This window comes from Acipenser ruthenus, chromosome 16 (genome assembly GCF_902713425.1).
Source record: "Acipenser ruthenus chromosome 16, fAciRut3.2 maternal haplotype, whole genome shotgun sequence".
Lineage (NCBI taxonomy): Eukaryota > Metazoa > Chordata > Actinopteri > Acipenseriformes > Acipenseridae > Acipenser > Acipenser ruthenus.
In genome coordinates, this window is record NC_081204.1 from 16,171,544 (window position 1) to 16,191,182 (window position 19,639).

At 45.0% G+C, this 19,639-nt stretch overlaps 1 protein-coding gene across 1 annotated transcript in view; it reads right to left on the reverse strand.

The window, feature by feature from the left end:
* Window positions 1-19,639, reverse strand: part of dnah12 (dynein, axonemal, heavy chain 12) — a 96,031-nt gene that overhangs the window by 34,738 nt on the left and 41,654 nt on the right. Inside the window, exons 39-49 of the mRNA XM_034906060.2 lie at window positions 18,275-18,441; window positions 17,294-17,549; window positions 16,558-16,857; window positions 14,897-15,075; window positions 14,510-14,702; window positions 13,261-13,422; window positions 12,475-12,669; window positions 5,522-5,655; window positions 4,066-4,228; window positions 2,530-2,610; window positions 946-1,122 (exon numbers count right to left, since the gene is read on the reverse strand). Of these exons, the coding sequence (XP_034761951.2) occupies window positions 946-1,122; window positions 2,530-2,610; window positions 4,066-4,228; window positions 5,522-5,655; window positions 12,475-12,669; window positions 13,261-13,422; window positions 14,510-14,702; window positions 14,897-15,075; window positions 16,558-16,857; window positions 17,294-17,549; window positions 18,275-18,441 (2,007 nt within the window). The remainder of the gene's footprint in view (window positions 1-945; window positions 1,123-2,529; window positions 2,611-4,065; window positions 4,229-5,521; window positions 5,656-12,474; window positions 12,670-13,260; window positions 13,423-14,509; window positions 14,703-14,896; window positions 15,076-16,557; window positions 16,858-17,293; window positions 17,550-18,274; window positions 18,442-19,639) is intronic.

A 19,639-nucleotide genomic window follows, 5' to 3' on the forward strand; every position in this document is an offset into this window, starting at 1 on the left:
ACTACGTGGGCATTTTAATATAAATGAAGTGGAGCGACAGTCTATTTCGGCTAAAAAAGTGTTGACTAATAGTGAAAAGAAACGTGTTTAAATATGTATGCACACCAAACAGTTTGCAGGACAAATACATTAATATTATTCTGCGTTGTCACTCAGCATTCTTGAATACCTCCTATGATACCGTTTACTATCAATGTGACAAAAGCATATTTGTGATTGAATGTAATTCAATATCAATACTATATTATTATTATTCCATTACGACTGAGAAAATTCACCATAAAAACGCACTGCATAAACTGGGGTCTCTCAGGTCAGAAAGGGCATTGAACAGTACTTAGGACATTGAACAGCACTCAGGGATGTATAACGCTATATTTTTTGGAACCCCGCTACTTACTCTTTAACTAGCTTCCCTGGGCTTTTTTCTTTGGGAAGTAGTCTGCTATGTGTATTGCCTACATAATAAACAATACGTTTTACTGTACACCCAAGCGTAACTTTTATGACTCCTGACTAGGTGTTGATGTAATGTTACTCCTTAAAAGAAAGGGAATGAGTGCATGTACAGGTTTACAATATTCATATAGTCAAAAGTGTATTGGATTATAGGCAAATGTAATTCGAAGCAGTTATAGGAGGCTAGGAGTGTATGACAAAAGTTTGGTGAAGATTGGTGCAACATTAAGGCAGTTATCTTGTTCACACAGTATAATGTGACAGACAGACAGACACGATCAGTGCAGAACGGTCCTCATTTTTGAAGGAGGACCCTAGTGGAACTGCTCCACACATATATCCCCAGATTCAGATACTCACAACAGCTTGTGTGAAATGATGTCCTTACCAAGTTCCGTGGCTCTGTGTAAAATGTATCCCCAGTAGCGGAGTGTACGTGTGGAGAGCAGGGAGAGCCCTTGTGCCCTCAGCTGGTAAGAAGCCTACCTTGAGGGTGTTGAGAGCGGAGAGAGCCGCCTCCAGTGCTGGAATGGCTTCAGCCAGCTCGCTCTCACACTCGTTCTTCAGGGACTGGGCCTCCGACGCCTTCAGAGTGGCTGCCTCCTCATCCACCCTCACGATCTTACTCTTCGCTTTCACCTCCGCAGACTCCTTCTCTATAATCTGCAAACACGCACAAGAAGGCACATCACTGCTTAAAATAAGAGGGCTTGAGTTTCTCATTAGCACTCCCATTGCAGGTTTGTCTGACAATTTGTTACACTGATTTACATTAATGTGTATTAAATAATGGTGGGTGCATACTGAACATGTGTGTCTGAAAGTTACATTAATGTGTATTAAATAATGTTGGGTGCATACTGAACATGAGTGTCTGAAAGTTTTTTTGGGCTTATAAATTAGCTGCTCATGCAAGATGAGAGGCAATGGCACTGGCTACAGTGCAGCCTGATGAGAGCTTCCCCTCACAGCCCTCCAGGATCTTTCATTCTAATAAAAAGCATAGACACACAGTACTGTAGTCTAGGGTACCACTTCTCATTACTCGCTCCTACGCTCCTGTGATAAGCAAATCCTGGATATACGAAGGGTTAAAGCCAAGGCATGTTCCAATTTATTATAGAAACCGACTCGGTGCATCTAATGATGGGCAGAGTCTCTTCTTATTAACCTTTAACTCACAATTCTGCACAACCACCACAACTGACATGCACATAATCTACTAAAGGCATCTCTGCACCCTTATTGCCTACCATGCCATTGCCTGGCCTGGAACACCAAAAAGGGGAGTTTACCCACAACACCACTGTATACACACATAAAAGGTAGGACAACCCCCGCACTTGTGAATCAGTGCCGCCCTGGCTGCCCATGGTGACCTGCTCCCCATTGACAGTGCTATGGCAGGTGAATCAGTGTTGCCCATGGCTACCTGCTCCCCATTGACAGTGCTATGGCAGGTGAATCAGTGCCGCCTGGCTGCCCATGGCGACCTGCTCCCCATTGACAGTGCTATGGCAGGTGAATCAGTGCCTCCCTGGCTGCCCATAGCGACCTGCTCCCCATTGACAGTGCTATGGCAGGTGAATCAGTGCCGACCTGGCTGCCCATGGCGACCTGCTCCCCATTGACAGTGCTATGGCAGGTGAATCAGTGCCTCCCTGGCTGCCCATAGCGACCTGCTCCCCATTGACAGTGCTATGGCAGGTGAATCAATGCCGACTTGGCTGCCAGTGGACACCCTAAGCCCTGTTAACAGTCCTATGGCAGGTGTTCAAAGAGTCCAACCCTTGTCAAAGTAATGTTTGACCTATTGTTTATTATGGCTTCATGACTGAGTGTTTAAAGTTCTGGATGATGAATAATCTCACACATTTGATTCCAGTCATGCTGCTGCTGCTGACAGCGGCTGTCCTACACAGTACATACATACCCAGCATTGCCCCACCGCTGCTAATGCAGCCTAATACAGCCGTGAGTGAGACTCATGCAGAACCAGCTTCCCGTCTCCAGGTTTATACAGCAAAGACTAAGTCAGTCTCAACAGTGTCAATATTATTAAAATCGTACCTTCATCATGTTATTGTTTTCAACTTTTGCAACTTCTAGTTTTGGCTGTAGTTCAACAAGCTCTTTCTTCATCTCACCAACCTGAAAGAAGAGGATCATTACAGTAAAAAAAGCACTGCATGCATACAGTATAGACTCTACTTTACAAGGTGCTGTTTTCAGATCCTTTATAAAAATGTACTGTGGTACACCATGGTACAAGCACAGCAAAGTGTATTGAAGAACAGTGCAAGGATGTTACAACACAGACAGGCATGGGGAATCCAAGTCCTATGTGGCAAAGCATTGTCAAAACCATGCCTAATTTTGGTAAAGCACATTCAATGCACAGTATGAGCATAAAAAAAGAAAAATGTTAGAGTACAGATTTACTAACTCTTATAAAGCAGTGTGAATGACGATGTATGCTATGCATTGCTTTTACTAACTCTTATAAAGCAGTGTGCATGACGATGTATGCTATGCATTGCTTTTACTAACTCTTATAAAGCAGTGTGCATGACGATGTATGCTATGCATTGCTTTTACTAACTCTTATAAAGCAGTGTGCATGACGATGTATGCTATGCATTGCTTTTACTAAGTCTTATAAAGCAGTGTGCATGACGATGTATGCTATGCATTGCTTTTACTAACTCTTATAAAGCAGTGTGCATGACGATGTATGCTATGCATTGCTTTTACTACTTGCTATTTGACACTGCTTGGTATTTGGCACATGATACTGCTATATAAGGCAAGAGAACTGTAGATAACATGCAAGCACTTGCACTGATGACCTCTACTGTAGTTATGGGTGTGTCTCTCCCTAACCTCCCAGTTAAAGTGACCCATGAGGGTTCTCCCTAGACTCCATGCCAGGGAAGCAGAACCCTCCACTTGCTTTTTTCCTTTATCATTTTTTTACTGGGCTGCAGCCTTGCTTGTGTAAATAGTGTGTGTGGGAATGTGAGGTTGGCAGGGATGGGGTTAATTCATTCACCAATGAGGTAATAGAGTGCTTACTGGGGAGTGGCTACCAGTATAAAAGGGCCATAAGCCCCTGTTTGGGGGAGGGAGTTAGGAGAGTGATGGCAGCCTACAACTGTTTAATCTCTTGTTTGAAACTTTATTTTGGCCCTCATGCCATGTTTATTTGTTTTACTGGTTTTGTATTGAATAAATGTGCACTTTAGTGCTTGAACTGTAGCGTCTTGACTCTGAGTCTCTCTTCCTACCGGTAACAGCTTGGACCGTGACGCTACCCTGTCACAAACATAAATGCAGTTTCCAACATGGCAGAGACCTGCTTTTTAAATACAGGTACATACAGAATCTAACAAAGTGAGATTTATTTACAGACTGTAAATAGACAGGCGTTTTGCACTGTGTAAGAACAGATGAGTGCTTCTGAACTCCGTTGTGAGGTTGTACAGGTGGATTTAATGCACCTGCATGGAGGATTAAGGCTGTGCAGTGAACTCCTTTGTGGGGGTTGTACAGGTAGTTCTAATGCACCTGCATGCAGGATTAAGGCTGTGTAGTGAGCTGTATTACCTGAGACCCTGCGAAGGCCAGTTTGTCGAGCCCGTTGGTGTACCTGCGCTTGGCTTTCATGACAGCGTCTCTCTTCTGGGTGAGGAGTTGCCTGAAAGCAGCGATGAGTTCCAGGTAGGAGGTGGGGGTCACGTAGTTATGACGCCCCAACTCGTGCAGGAACCTTGACAGGAACAGGAGAAGCGGTGAGCAACTCAAACACAGCCCAGACGAAGCCACTGATGAGCCGAAGCGGTCGTCTACATCACAGCTGTCCAGCTTAGAAAAAGAGCCATAACGATGACCAGGGAGTTGTTAAAGAGCCATGAACAAAATATACACATATTACTAATGGCAAACCTGTAACATAAAATAAGTTACTAAATAGCTGACTGAATAGTAGCAAATAAATTTTAAACAAGAGGGATAAGGTTTAACCAGACTACAGGAGTCACAGCTTCAGTATGTTAGTGCTCATTAAGTATACAACATGAATTCATTTGCATTTTGACTATACTTGCTTCTACCAAAGACTAGTCTTTTAAAACCAATTAGGAGCCTTGAATGGGAAACTCCAGTTCAGAATCAAAAGAGCCACACTGGGGAGCTCAGTGAGACGAATACTGCACAAGAACCATCCATTGGACAGCCCTGTCTACAGAATTCTAGTTTATTCTGGTTCTACCTCAATAACACTGAGAAGGCATTAGCAGAAACGCCGGTCTACTTCAATTATTTTTTGACAGAATGACAGTTCAGTGTCTCTCTATCCTGGTCTGTGTATTTGTTCAGATGGCTATTTTGACAGAATGACAGTTCAGTGTGTCTCTCTATCCTGGTCTCTGCTCATCAGAGTTCAGGCCAGGCCAGGTCTCCTGGCTATTCAGGGCACAGCCTTTGGGTTTAATCTGGTCTGTGTTTCCCAGAATGTATCAAATATCAGCTAATGAAATCTGTCTGGAAATCTATTCTAAGCAGATTTACTTTGTATAAGCTGACACGATTAGGCAGACGGTGCTTGTTCCTGGAGTCCCGGGAGAGGAAGGTATTTGAGCTTTAGGGTCTGGGCAGCTAAGCCTGTAGGTGGCTAATCCGGCTGTGAGATGCATTAAACTGCTCTCTGAGAATACAGTACTGTAGATTAATACATTGAGGCTGTACAGAACTTCAAAGAAGAGGAATAAATTACATAAGCAAGCAAAGACCATTCAAAAAACCGAACAGGTATGTCAGTGACATTCATTATCTGCCACGACCTGTGTTTAAATAAGAAAATAACGGGAACGGTGCACAAGAAAGGAAGGGAGAGAGAGAGAGAGAGAGAGAGAGAGAGAGAGAGAGAGAGAGAGAGAGAGAGAGAGAGAGGAGTTCGACTAAATCACCACTAAAACCCGGGCAATACAGTTACCAGCCCAGAAATAAACAAGCTATCCTGGGGCTTGTACGTAGTGTTGAGTTTGTGTGCTGTGCCTCGTACTTGTCAGACAGCTGGATGGCGGTGGTGTGGAAGTGCTTGCAGATGGGCATGACCTCATGGCGCTCCAGGTCACTCAGCTCCAGCGTCTCCAGGAACTTGTTAGCCACCCGCTCCAGGGCATCCTCGGGCCAGGGCTGAGGGAGAGGAACAGACACCTTCAACACTGAGGAGGCAGACCTGAACATGTACGGCTGGGTGATTAGATGGTAGATGTGGTTCTGGAGGATTTGTTAATTCTGAGCAAATTGAGCAAAACTACAAAAATAACTGCAATGAAATGTAGCTTCTCTTTGTGAATCAAGTCATTTCTACAGAGTTGCTGTAGTACAAAAAAGAAGAAACTCAAAAACCAATAGCCAAAAACATGCTCATTATTTTGCCCTTCCTGCACAGTGATTTAAATCCCCTTGCTTTCCAGTCCCTGCGCATATCCCTGTTTCATGTTGCTAACTTAAGAACATAAGAACATAAGAAAGTTTACAAATGAGAGGAGGCCATTCAGCCCATCTTGCTCGTTTGGTTGATGGTAGCTTATTGATCCAAGAATCTCATCAAGCAGCTTCTTGAAGGATCCCAGGGTGTCAGCTTCAACAACATTACAATTCTCTGTGTAAAAAAGTGCCTCCTATTTTCTGTTCTGAATGCCCCTTTATCTAATCTCCATTTGTGACCCCTGGTCCTTGTTTCTTTTTTCAGGTCAAAGAAGTTCCCTGGATCGACATTGTCTATACCTTTTAGGATTCTGAATGTTTGAATCAGATCGCCGCGTAGTCTTCTTTGTTCAAGACTGAACAGATTCAATTCTTTTAGCCTGTCTGCATACGACATGCCTTTTAAACCCGGGATAATTCTGGTTGCTCTTCTTTGCACTCTTTCTAGAGCAGCAATATCCTTTTTGTAACGAGGTGACCAGAACTGAACACAATATTCTAGGTGAGGTCTTACTAATGCATTGTAAAGTTTTAACATTACTTCCCTTGATTTAAATTCAACACTTCTCACAATATATCCAAGCATCTTGTTGGCCTTTTTTATAGCTTACCCACATTGTCTAGATGAAGACATTTAACCTCATCTTTGAATGTTCTCTTGCTGTTATAATATTGGAAAAACATTTTGGAATTGGTTTAGCTCCCTTAGCAATATTGATTTCTATCTCTCTTTTGGCCTTTCTAACTTCCTTTTTGACTTGTGTTTGCAGTTCCAAGTACTCTTTCTGTGTACTTTGTTTTTGATCCCTTTTAAATGCTCTGTAAAGTGTCTTTTTTCGCGGAATATTTTTTTTAATTGATCTATTAAACCATTTTGACCATTTTGTTTTAGATTTAGATTTGTCTACTTTTGGGATGTAATTGTTTTGCGCATCTAGTATTATATTTTTAAAAAACAGCCGTCCTTTTTCTGTGGATGTTCTCTCTATTTTACTCCAATCTACTTCTGTTAGTCTCTGTTTCATACCTTCATAGTTTGCTTTTCTAAAATTGTAAACCTTAGCTTTAGTCATTACTTTTGGGGTTTTAAAAAATACTTCAAATGTTGTGGTCTGAGTTTGCCAATGGCTCTCTGACCTCTGTTTTAGTTATTCTGTCTTCATTATTTGAAAAGACTAAATCAAGGCATGCCTCCCCTCTAGTCGGTGCCTTACACAAATTGCGTTAGGAAGCAGTCATTTGTCATTTCCACCATTTCAATTTCGTCCGTCATGCTCCCCACCAGGTTCTCCCATTTTATACGGGGGAAGTTGAAATCCCCCATTTGTATGGCTTCTCCTTTTCTACACACATTTCAAATGTCACAACGTGCTTGCTGTGTCCTGCAGTGCTCAAATGTATGGCATATAATTTGAAGTTTCTCATTTTCTTAAAGAGAATATGGATATAAAAAGAGTTCTATATGTGCCTTTTATAGTATTTGTATCCTTTATTATTAGTGTTGTACCCAACACTAATAAATAAAATGACTACCTAAAACAGAAGGCTGTCAATCAAGCTTTTCTGGAGGGGGCAAGTTGGCCAGCTCATAGGCATAGTCTGCTATCCATTTGGACAGCCGCTGTTTAGACCAGGCTTGACCACGGGACTTCACCCCACAATAGACAAAAGATTGTTTGGACTGCCTCCACCATTTCGTCCTCTCAACGCAGTACACCAGGGCCCACACAGGGCAGAGCGTGTGGAGCTGCCGCTCCCTGTAGACTGGAAAGGAGGCGGATGGAAAGCCTCCAATTCCACAGACTGGTTGACATGGAATGCCGAGATCGTCTTGAGCAAGAAGGCAGGATTGGTATGGAGCGTGACCTCTGTAAAAATTAAGCAGGCATTCGCTATCGAGAATCCCTGCATCTCACTCACCCGCTTTGCGGATGTGATAGCGAGTAAGAAAGCTGCTTTAAATTACACAAATTTCAGCTCAGCTGAACGCAGGAGTTCAAATGGAGGCTTCATGAGTACATCAAGCTTCAAGTTTAGCTGAAGCCACTGAGCCCCTTTCAAAAATTGCCCCGCCACAAAGTGAGCTCCTGAGGAGTCAATTTTGACATGGCAAGCTGAAATAGCTGCCAGATAGACCTTATACAGCGAGGGGTCAATGTCAATGAGTATTACTGCCATGGGAGAGGTCGTGGGGTCAAACCCATAAGGCAGATACCATGTCTGGAAAACACCCCACTTGTTCCCGTACTGGGAATGCATGGACGGTGCTCTGGCATTCTGCAGGGTGTCAATAACCCAGTTGGAAAGTCCCAAACAGCTCAAATGCAGCCGTTCAGGGGCTGCAGGCTCGATGGGTCGGGATGCCATAAGGTCCCCTGTGCCTGACTGAGCAGGTCGTGGCGCTTGGGCAGTCTCCACGGCTGGCCGCTCAGGAGCTTCATCAGGGTTGAAAACCAGAGTCTCCTGGGCCAATAAGGGGCTACTTGGCCCGGTCCTGCCTGATTTTCTCCAGGCACAGCGGGAGCAGGGTGAGCGGTGGGAAGGTATATAACAGTTGCCTCAGCCACTAGTGTGCCAAGGCATTTACTGCAAGCGGATCCCTGCCTCCTATTATGGAGAACCAGAGGGAACAGTGGGTTGATTCCTGGTCTCCTGAACCTCCCAAATGAGGCTCACCACCTAGGGGTGAAGCTTCCACTCCTTCAGAGGAGGTCCGCTGCCCAGTTTGTCCCCCTGGGCAGGTATACTGCCTGTAGTGAGAGGAGGTTCTCGTGTGCCCAGAGCAAAAGTTTACAGGCCACACAATAGAGGCTAGACAACCTGAGGCCGCCCTGGTGGTTGATGTAAGCCATCACTGTTGTGTTGTCTGTACAAACAAGCACCATGTGTAAAAAATGCTGCAAGGCCAGGTAAACTGCCTGCAGCTCTAAAACACTGATGTGGAGACCCTGCCAAGTGGGGTTTCCACACACCTTGCCCATCCCTTTCATTTCACACAGCGCCCCAGCCCAGGCTGGACGCGTCCGTGGTGACCACTCTTCTGGCGACACTGCCCAGTGCTACGCCGAGGCCGGCTGTTTCCACCAAGAGAGTGCCCTTAGACAGTGATGAGCAGGGATGCGAATAAATCTGCGTTATTCCGCAATTCAAATAAATGGCTAAAATTGAATCGTCACCCCCCACCCCCAATCCAGTCACATTATAAGATTCGAAAACAATACTATTGAATAACAGTTAACACAGGAAGTATTTATTGGTACACTTTTAAATTCGAAGGTCTGTTACAAGCTCACCAGTGCCATCAATCAATAACAGACTTTCCATTTTATTTTAAACATTACAAATACTTCAGTGTAGTAATACTAAAAAACAAAAAATAGTATTTATATAAGTTAGTCTTTGTCACCTGGATGGCTATTGCCAAACTCATTGTCCCGATCTTTAGGGGTGATTTTTTATCCTTTAAACAGCTTGTTGAGTAGTAACAACACACTGGATGTTGAAGTAAACTGCAGCTGCGTTTCAGCATGAGTGCGTCTCGCTCACCAGAAGCAGATTTATTGAATAGGTATGTTTACTACATTTAAAGCAGCATTGCCTGTGTTGATAATTATAGATGAGAAGTGGATTGATTTGGTTATCAAACAAACAAAAAAGCCTCAAGTGTAAAACCAGAAATTCTCCGACAACACACAAAATCTGTGTTTTTCCGCGTTATTCCGCAGCAAACGCATTCTTAGGAACCAGGCCTGCAGAGGGCGCATGCGCAGGAGACCCAGTGGAAGGGTCTGGGAAGCTGCTGCCATCAAGCCCAGACGATTCTGGAAAGTCTACATGAGCGCTCTGTTGAGCTGCAAGAGCACCAAACATGCAGCTATTCTCTGGCTCATCACATGATTCACTGTTGGCCCAACCATTGAAGGTGGCCGGTGACAAGTTGCGTGTGGGCCTTTGCCTGTGCTGGAGACTGGGCACAAATGAGCCAGTTATCCAGATTTTTGAGCATTCTGATGCCTTTGAGTCTCAGTGGAGCCAGGATAGCTTCCATGCACTTCGAGATGGCACAGGGAGCTAGAGAGAGGCCAAATGGCAAGACACGGAACCCATACACTGTTCCCTGAAAGGCAAACTGTGGGTACTTCCTGTGCGCTGGTTTTATGGGGATGTGGAAATAGGCGTCTTTGAGGTCCTCCGTGGTGAACCAGTCGCCTGGTCTGATTGACTACAACAGCTTTTGCATAGTCAACATTTTGAACCTCCTTCGGCTCAGATACAGGTTGACCTGTCTGAGGTCGAGGATCGATCTGAGGCCACCACCCCGCTTGGGCACTAGGAAGTACCTGGAGTAGAACCCTCCCTCCAGCTGGAGGGGGTCTATCATGTGAATAACACACCACAACGGCGTCCTGAGGGTCCATGCTTGAACAGATATGTGGTTCAGTGACGCCAGTAGTCCTGAGAAGGGGCCCTGGACCTGTGGAAGCAATTTCCTAGGGCTGCTGCTTAGCCTGTGCCTTGGCCTGCGGCTTCTGTCTGCGCAGGGCAGCGGACTTATTAAAGCCTCCACGGCGAGCAGATGCAGGCCGGTTCCAAACATTACCTCTGGTAGAGGGCACAGCCGGCTGTGCCGGTCTTTGATGTTGCTGGGGCCTAGGTCGCCAGTTTGCTACTGGTTTATGCACTGGAGGTGGTCACTTGGGAAGCAAGCGAACCAGCTCCTTCGTGGATTCCCGCGTGCGCCGAGAGCACTGCAGCATCTCATCCACCGCTGGATCAAACGTATGCCCTGGTGTAATCAGTAAGCGGTGCCTTGTCCCCATCATGCATGCGTGCCTGGCAAAGCCAGAGCTGCCTTCGTGCAGCTACCAGCACAGCCAGGTTCCTACCCACAGCCTGCCCGCTGAGTTTGGACACACAGAGCAGGTTCTTGTTAACCAGGCGCAGCTCATCCAACTGTTGTGGTGAGGGCCTGCAGTTCTCTGAAAGGGACCTCAGCAACTGGCACTGGCAACACTACCAGGATGCTATTGTAATTGCCCAGACTTGTGACAAACAGACTGGCTGAATAGGTGCACTTGAGGATCACCTCAGAGACAGGCACTGCTTGTTGGGGCAGGTAGCATCCTTGGACAAGAGCGTTAAATTAGGCGTCTGGACCAAGGCGTTAATAGAAGCCTCCACCAGCGGAAATTGGGCCAGGCCCAGCTTCTCCGCGTCTCCTATATAAGGCATCCATCGACCAGGAAACAGCAGGAGCTTTTGCCAGGTGATCCCAGGAAGAATGGATAAAAAAGAAGATACGGGTGCACTGGGGGAGACACGGGAGAGTTGGTAGGCATATCATAGAAGATAGACTGCCTTGTTTCACCTTCTGTAGGCCAGACAGGTCACAGTGGGACATAACAAGCAACAGGCTGTAGTGCACAAAATACTCGTAATTAGTAAAAACTATTACAGGATTTATATTAATATCACATATAATTTGTGTAAAAACACAATAAATGTGAAATATATAGCAGATAGCAGTAACTTATCTGAACAAGGCTCTCCGGTCACATCAGTCTTGAAAAGAAAAATGGCACTGAGATCTGTGAGTGCAGTGCATTTGTGCCATCGGGGGCGGGGCTTGACTTTGGTATATCTTATTCAGGTTTCAGATCTTTACATGGTAAATACCCAGGCAGGAATGGTAACATTTCCTACTTGAAAGGGAACTAACTATACAAAATGGGATACAGTTCATATATCCTTTATTGATGTAATCATTTTTCTGTATTTTTTGTGTTATTTTACGTATACTGAGCATCAAAAGAAACTTATCACTTATATTTGGATAAAATTCACTAGATGTTATTGAAAAAAAATGACAAACTCTGTTTTAGAGCAGGTGCAGTGACTTTTTATTGTGCTGATTAACAATTGCTGCAAAATGATCTGTCGATCTTGGGCAGGTGTTGTGACTCTTGGTCTCCCAGTTTGTGGCTTGTCATTGACAGAGTGTGTCTAGTTATACTGTCTCGCCAGGTTTGAAATTGCTGGGTAAGAGCACCCAAGACGGCGAGCCACAGTACGCTGCCCTAGTCCAGCTTCCAACATGCCGATTGTACGAAGGCGCTGTTCTCTTGACAGACGTGGCATCTTGTTTTTTTTTCTGTGATTTTCTTTATTGCTTTTATTCAAGCTTGCAATTCAACAGCTGAAATCACTCCATATCCAGTGTCCAATCAACTGTCTCACTAATTAGGTGATTAAGTGCATATGCTTCAGTCACAGTCACTCAAGCGTGTCATGGTCAAGGATGAATGATCGAGTGATTAAAAAGAAACCAAAAACATTTCGTCCATGTCCATCATTTATATACCTTTTTTTTTTTAAATAAATGTGTTATAATAGTGATAAGTTTCTTTTGATGCTGGGTATACATTTATGTACTTCTTATTTTCCTTTATTCTACCTTCTCCCATCTGAAGAATGGGTTCTCAATAATGTCTAGCTTGCTGGGTCAGTGCTGTGCTTGCTCACCTGGAACCAGTCGATGGTGCAGCAGTTGATGAGCGATGGGAACTGCCTCAGCCGGTTCCGGAAGGCGTCCCCAATGGGGCTGAAGGCCACCACGATGTGCAGGTTCTCCTTGCAGCGGGTCACAAAGAAGGCAAACAGGGCCAGCGGGCTGAACTCCGCGCTCTTATTGCCTGCCTGAGCGATCGGGCGCACTGCCTGCAGACGAGAGAGAAAGAAACACGCAGAGTTAAAACAGCAGGGAAGAGGGACTTCCACAAGACAACCTCCTAGACAAAAGGGCATTCCATATGACAAACACAAGAATCCAGGCACTAACTTAGTACCACCACAGGAATATTGTTTATCCTCATGCTTCTCCTACAGATTGTCCAGTAAGAGATTCAGACAGATCTTTTTCAAACCATGGGAATATTGTTGCTAGCAGCTCCATCGCCGCAGGAAGCCAGCAATCAGAAGGTGCTGACTGTGTGTTTAAATCAGATCATTAAGATGCACAGGTACAAAAGGTTATGACGATTAGGGAGAGATCTGTGTAACTTGGTCTAGGAAGCAGGCAGACAAAAGTGAACTGTGAAGTTCGAGGTTTGTGTCCTAAATAAGGCTGTTCATTTTGAAAAGCATTTTTAACTAACCAGCATCCTTACAGCTGTCTTAGCTCCATGATCAGTAGATGATGCACATACATGCAAATAATATTCACAGGGATTGCCCCAAACTTCCCGTAGCTTGGGTCCTGTGGTGGTTAACTCCTGGCCCTGTTGGCGGCGCCCCCTACATGCAGTTTACCTCCATGATCTCCTGCTTCTCGTCCACTGCGAAGAGGTTGGGCACCTCCCCAGTGTTTAGCACACTGTCCACGTCCTCCAGGAACGCTTCCTCTTTGATCTGCGTGTCTGTGATCAAGAACACTGTCTTCTGCCCTTTCACCCCCGCACTGCGCAACAGGTGCTGTTCAAGAAAACACAGGCCTTATCTACACAGCACCTTCGTTTCAACCAGAAAATAACAGCCAGGATGTCAAAGCATTCCCATGCAGTATGCCGTGAAGGCTTTGAATACCTGCGTATAATGAACAGGCTTCCTAACATTCTGCACCAAATGAGGTTGGTGATCTCACCTTAGCCAGTCTCAAAACCACCACACAATCTGGCACAATTAGCATGATCGGTCAGACACCGTCACCTAATCTGATACAACAGCGAAAGTTAAGCGGTAGTGTCTGTCAATGAAGGCTCTACGATGTGCTCGCTGTCTGCGAAAGTCAAGGTCTACTACCACACAGTAGAGCCTTCATCGTGAGGGCACTATCGCTATTGGAAAATTCTTTCTCATTATTTTCTTTAGATTTTCATTGAACTTCTAATGATTTGTTGGGTACCCTTCTGCTGTGAAAAGGTTTAAGAAAATAGTCCTAAAAATGTTCATAAACAATCACATACATCATTAAATAAAAAAATAACTTTATTAACCAAATAACTTTTTACTTGTCAGCGCTGCTTCTAGTTTATCTGGAGAGTGCCAGATATCTGAATGGAGTAATATTACTACACTGTCCGTGTTTCCGTTTGTTGTTGTTGAAGGATACTGTCTGAGCTCCAGTCGAGCCAGCAGGCTGTGACTGCGGGTACCGGACTGGTTACTTTCATCGGTGCAAAGTATTGATTCGATGGATGTGAACTGAGGTCAAAATGAAAAAGCCGGCCCTTGTGCGGATTGATTTTAAATTTGATTCACAGTTGATGTTGTGACATAGCAGCAGGAATCTACTGTCTAATAGAAGCCTGCTAGAGCTGGAAGTTGATTGGCTGATGGAACTGAATCATTTTCTAATTGTCATCAGTGACTGTCCCACTTTTTTTAAACTTCAAAGGAGCTTCCTGACATTGTGTAATTGTAAAAAGAGAGAACAAGTTCTTGTCGTGACCCAATTTCTTGAAATACAGACAGCCTTGGAAAGATCTGATACCCTGACATGTACAATTATGAAAGCCAGCGGACTGCATGTGTGTGAATGTGGTGAAGCCGCGCTCAGTACCTTGAGGTCCTCTCTCCACTCATTCATGCCGTAGCTCTTGGAGATCTCTGGCTGGAAGATGCTCATCTTGGCCATGGAGGTGGCCAGCCGTGTGAGAGACTGCCTCCCACTGCCCCCCACCCCCACCAGCAGGGCATTCCCCCCGGGCTGCTTCAGCACGCGGCTGATCCGGGACAGGTGCTCCAGGACATAGCTGCAGAGGGAGAGGGGAAGAGAGAGAGAGCGCCAGGGCTGCTGTCACACACTCCTAAACACAGTGCTGTATTCAGAAACAATACCCGAGTGTTAATGCTCACTTACCATCCGCTTGGCATATTTAAGTGAGCGCTAACTCTCAGGTGTTGTTTCTCAATGTGAGCAAATTAACGAAACAAACAGAACTGTTACCGGAAGATGACGAGGTTCATGCATGTTTTGTGAGTCTGGTTGTACTCGTCCAAGCACTGCTCCACCACAGTGCTGAACTGCTGGACAGAGGGGACCTCAGCGTACAGCCTCTCCTCTTCCTCCAGGTCAGGATGCATGTAGTCCCCAAACAGCAAGCTGCGCATGTCCTCCTCACACAGCTGCCAGGCAAACAAACAAAAGCAGCTCATGAGAGGCTGTACAACACAGGAGCAGAGGCACATGGACTGCCTGAGTACCAGGAGAGGCTGCACTACACAGGAGCAGAGGCAGAGGCACAGGGACTGCCTGAATACCAGGAGAGGATGCACTACACAGAAACAGAGGCACAGGGACTGCCTGAGTACCAGGAGAGGCTGCACTACACAGGAGCAGAGGCAGAGGCACAGGGACTGCCTGAGTACCAGGAGAGGCAGCACTACACAGGAGCAGAGGCACAGGGACTGCCTGAGTACCAGGAGAGGCTGCACTACACAGGGGCAGAGGCAGAGGCACAGGGCCTGCCTGAGTACCAGGAGAGGCTGCACTACACAGGAGCACAGGCACAGGGACTGCCTGAGTACCAGGAGAGGCTGCACTACACAGAAGCAGAGGCACAGGGACAGCCTGAGTACCAGGAGAGGCTGCACTACACAGGAGCAGAGGCACAGGGACAGCTTGAGTACCAGGAAATGCTGCACTACACAGGAGCAGAGGCACAGGGACTGCCTGAGTACCAGGAGAGGCTGCACTACACAGGAGCAGAGGCACAGAGACTGCCTGAGTACCAGGAGAGGCTGCACTACACAGGAGCAGAGGCACAGGGACTGCCTGAGTACCAGGAGAGGCTGCACTACACAGGAGCAGAGGCACAGGGACGAGCAACAGCAGTAGATTAGACTTTTTACTTTAAAAGTTATACTTCATATTGTCTACAAATAAAACATCTTCTTTACAAGTAAAAGACAGCCAGTAATAACTTGCTAGTGCTAAGAAATGGTAAGATAATGGGTTATGAAGCCTTAACATGACTTCTTTATAAAGATCCCTTTAAAAGTTTCCCATAGTAAAAGCATATCAAGGTGTGAAAAATCATAATACAAGAATGGTTAAGCATAGAAAAGCATTGTAAATCTCAAAAGAGGAATGGCAGTGCATATAAAACAAACATGCGCAATATAACCATGGGAAAAGCATGGGGAGGGACAGGAATAATGTTGCTAGTGCTAATTAATGATAGATTTCAAAGCTTTCTGTAATGTTGCAGCCTAACATAGTATATGCTGCTGAAGGCTGCCTCTGTGTGTGTGTGTGTCTGTCTGCCTGCCTGTCTGCCTCTGTGTGTGTGTCTGTCTGTCTGTCTGTCTGCCTGTCTGCCTCTCTGTGTGTGTCTGTCTGCCTCTGTGTGTGTGTCTGTCTGTCTGTCTGTCTGCCTGTCTGCCTCTGTGTGTGTGTGTCTGTCTGCCTGCCTCTCTGTGTGTGTCTGTCTGTCTGTCTGCCTGTCTGCCTCTCTGTGTGTGTCTGTCTCTCTGTCTGTCTCTCTGTCTGCCTCTGTGTGTGTGCGTGTGTCTGTCTGCCTGTCTGCCTGTCTGCCTGTCTGCCTGTCTGCCTGTCTGCCTGTCTGCCTGTCTGCCTGTCTGCCTGCTGTTTCAAACCCTGCTTACCGGGGCACTGCCCTGCTTCAGGTGCTCAAAGACAGAGTCAAAGTTCTCTTTGAAGTGCTCCTTCACGATGTCCTTCATGAGTTTGTAGAGCCACAGCCTGTCCTTGCTGTCCACCAGGCGGTCGTAGTAGACGCGGAAGACCTCGTGCACGAAGAGCCGGATCATGGTGCGCTTGCTCTCCAGAGAGTCTCTCTTCAGCAGCAGGCAGCCCTGGATGACCCGGGAGAAGTCGCGAAGGTTGAAGGTGTAGTGGGACTTGGCAGGCGTGGGCAGCAGGTTATCCATGGCTTTCTTATAGACCTGCAACACAGACAAGCGGGGAGTTCTGGCACTGTCACACAGGACTGGCATGTTTATGCAGGATTCTCAATACAGTGCTTTACAAATACTAAAATAAATAATTCAATGACAAACATTTTGACTAAATAATATTTTTTTATTGGGACCTTTATCACTTTTGGGGTCTACATTACCCAAGATAAAAGTATAGGGGGGAAAAAACCCTTTGTCATTGAGTGTCTTTTAGTATTTCTAAGTATTCTCAAATCACTTTGAATCACGCATTTAATTCACTTCCAATTCACTATCCACACAGCACTTCTCTTGTTCAGAACAAACTAACAAAACCAGTCCATACGGCACTGTGCATCGTTTCCTGGGGTAAATAATAATGCTTTATCACTGCATCGGGCTGTCCCTACACAACCTGATTTGAATCTTTCTTTGTTCCGGTTACCTCCATTGTAGCATTGACGATCTGACTGCCAACTGTAAAGTAGTCTGGTGGGAAGTCGTTGTTCCTCAGATAGAAGGCCACGATGTTGGAGAAGATGCGCACCATTGTCTCATCGCTGAAGGAGTTGATGCTGCAGATATTAAAGTGTCGCAAGAACCTGGGGGTGACTGCGTTCCTACCACCCCCTGGAGGACCCATGGCAGCGATGAGCTGAATGTCTACCAGAGAGATCTTGCTGGTGTCCTTCAGGTCATACCTGCATAGGGAATAAACAAACACAGTGAACCCCGTTAGAGGAGTCTGCATGCCAGCAACACACTCAGGCTGGGCTCCGAACTACTCTACCACAGGATAACTCATTAAATAACATTTATATTTGATCAGTATACTTGTATAGAGTTTATAGTTGTCTTTTTTATACCACTAGAGAGCTCTGCAGTGTTGAGTGGAGTTCTCTTTCTTATACCACGAGAGCGCTCTGCAGTGCTGAGTGGAGTTCTCTTTCCTATACTACTAGAGCACTCTGCAGTGTTGAGTGGAGTTCTCTTTCCTATACTACTAGAGCACTCTGCAGTGTTGAGTGGAGTTCTCTTTCCTATACTACTAGAGCACTCTGCAGTGTTGAGTGGAGTTCTCTTTCCTATACTACTAGAGCACTCTACAGTTATCAGTGTATTAACTTTCTTTAACTATTATCTTTCTAAGATCTGTATACAGGTCTGTATTGTTGAAAGGATTAAGGAAAATCACTTTTCATTTTCAGTTTAATACAATTGATCAGTATATTATCAGCCTCTACCCTGATTACAAAATCTAAAAGCTGTTTGTCCACTTCACCCTTTGAATGTGTCATTGTATAAAAAAAAAAGCTTTCATGTTGAACTGAATGAGATGTTTTTCTTTTGACTTTGGAAGTCTTATCAGTGATGAGTTTGAAGTTAAAGTCACAGATTGTTTCTACAGCTGTACAGGTGGCATTACCAGTTTCCGTGGTCGAAATACTGCCGGAGCAGTTCGATGGGGGGCTGCGCTCCATACTGCTCCAGAGCTGGCATGTTCATGTCATCCACGAAGATAACACACTTCTTACCCATCGGGGGCCCGAACACACCCTTGCGTCTCTTATCCAGCCTGGACATGATAATAGTCTGAAACAACACAGCAAGGTTACATTTTAACAAGAGGCAATACTATAATAATCTTTATTCCCCAAACATTAAAAATGATGCATATGCAGACTAGACTGTAGTAGATAATATCAGACTAGCTAAACTAAAGTAAGCAATATTAGACTAGACTAGACTGGTGTAGGCAATATTAGACTAGACTAGTGGTTCTCAATCTGTGGTACGCCGGCTCCCTTCAAGTGGTCCGTGGAAAGGTTACATAATTACGGAAAGGACGCAGCAGTATAGTTTACAGATCCCATTGCAAACCCAAAATTTGAGACCTTAACTCAGCTATAGAAGCAGGAAGAAAATACATACATGGAGAATATCTCCAAGTTAAAAAAAGGTCTAAACTCTATAGTTTTGGAGTGTCTATGTATTCTCTCCTGGAGTTTTTGTGTATTGCGCTCACGTGCACTCAACACAGCAGCTTCTAAAGTTAAGAGATAACACATGACAGGGCATGCGTTGTGTTGCATTAACATACTGTAGTAGTTGGGTTGGAGACATGAAGTGAAGCAACACAATGCACCAGCCCTGGAGTGTTATCCTGCTTATAAAAACGTTTACAATATAACAAATATTTGTTGTAAACATTAAACTGGAGGTTTTCAAAGTTTCCATTTATTGTAATTAATTAAAATGAATGAAGCCTCCATGTCGGTCTCAGTCGCTCCGTAAACAGAGCTGACATAACCCGCAATGTTAGCCTTGAGTGACCAAACATTTCAAAATGCCAATCGTGTATTTTTGTTGATAATGAAAAGATACAGAAAAGGAGGCAAAGACAAAGTTCACTATCCACGCATTACTACCACTGACCTGGAGAAGCCAATACAAAAACAAATTATTGCCATTTTTAAATGTTGGTCACTAACAGGCTATCATTGCGGTTTATGTCAGCTCTGTTTACGGAGCGATTGAGACCGGCAGCACGGAGGCTAACATAACAAAACCGAGTACTCTTGACCAGCGGAATTACACACTGAAACATACATTAGCGTAACAGACCGTTTACATTTTCAAGACAAACTGTTTTTAAGTCGATTATCATTTCTTTGTTTATCCAATCAACAAAATCACCAGCTGCCCAAGAATTTTTATTTTCTTCGATTTCATTAAGTTGTTGACTTGTTAAATCTTAGTGTCTCTTGCTTTTAATTTTTTTCTTGTAATT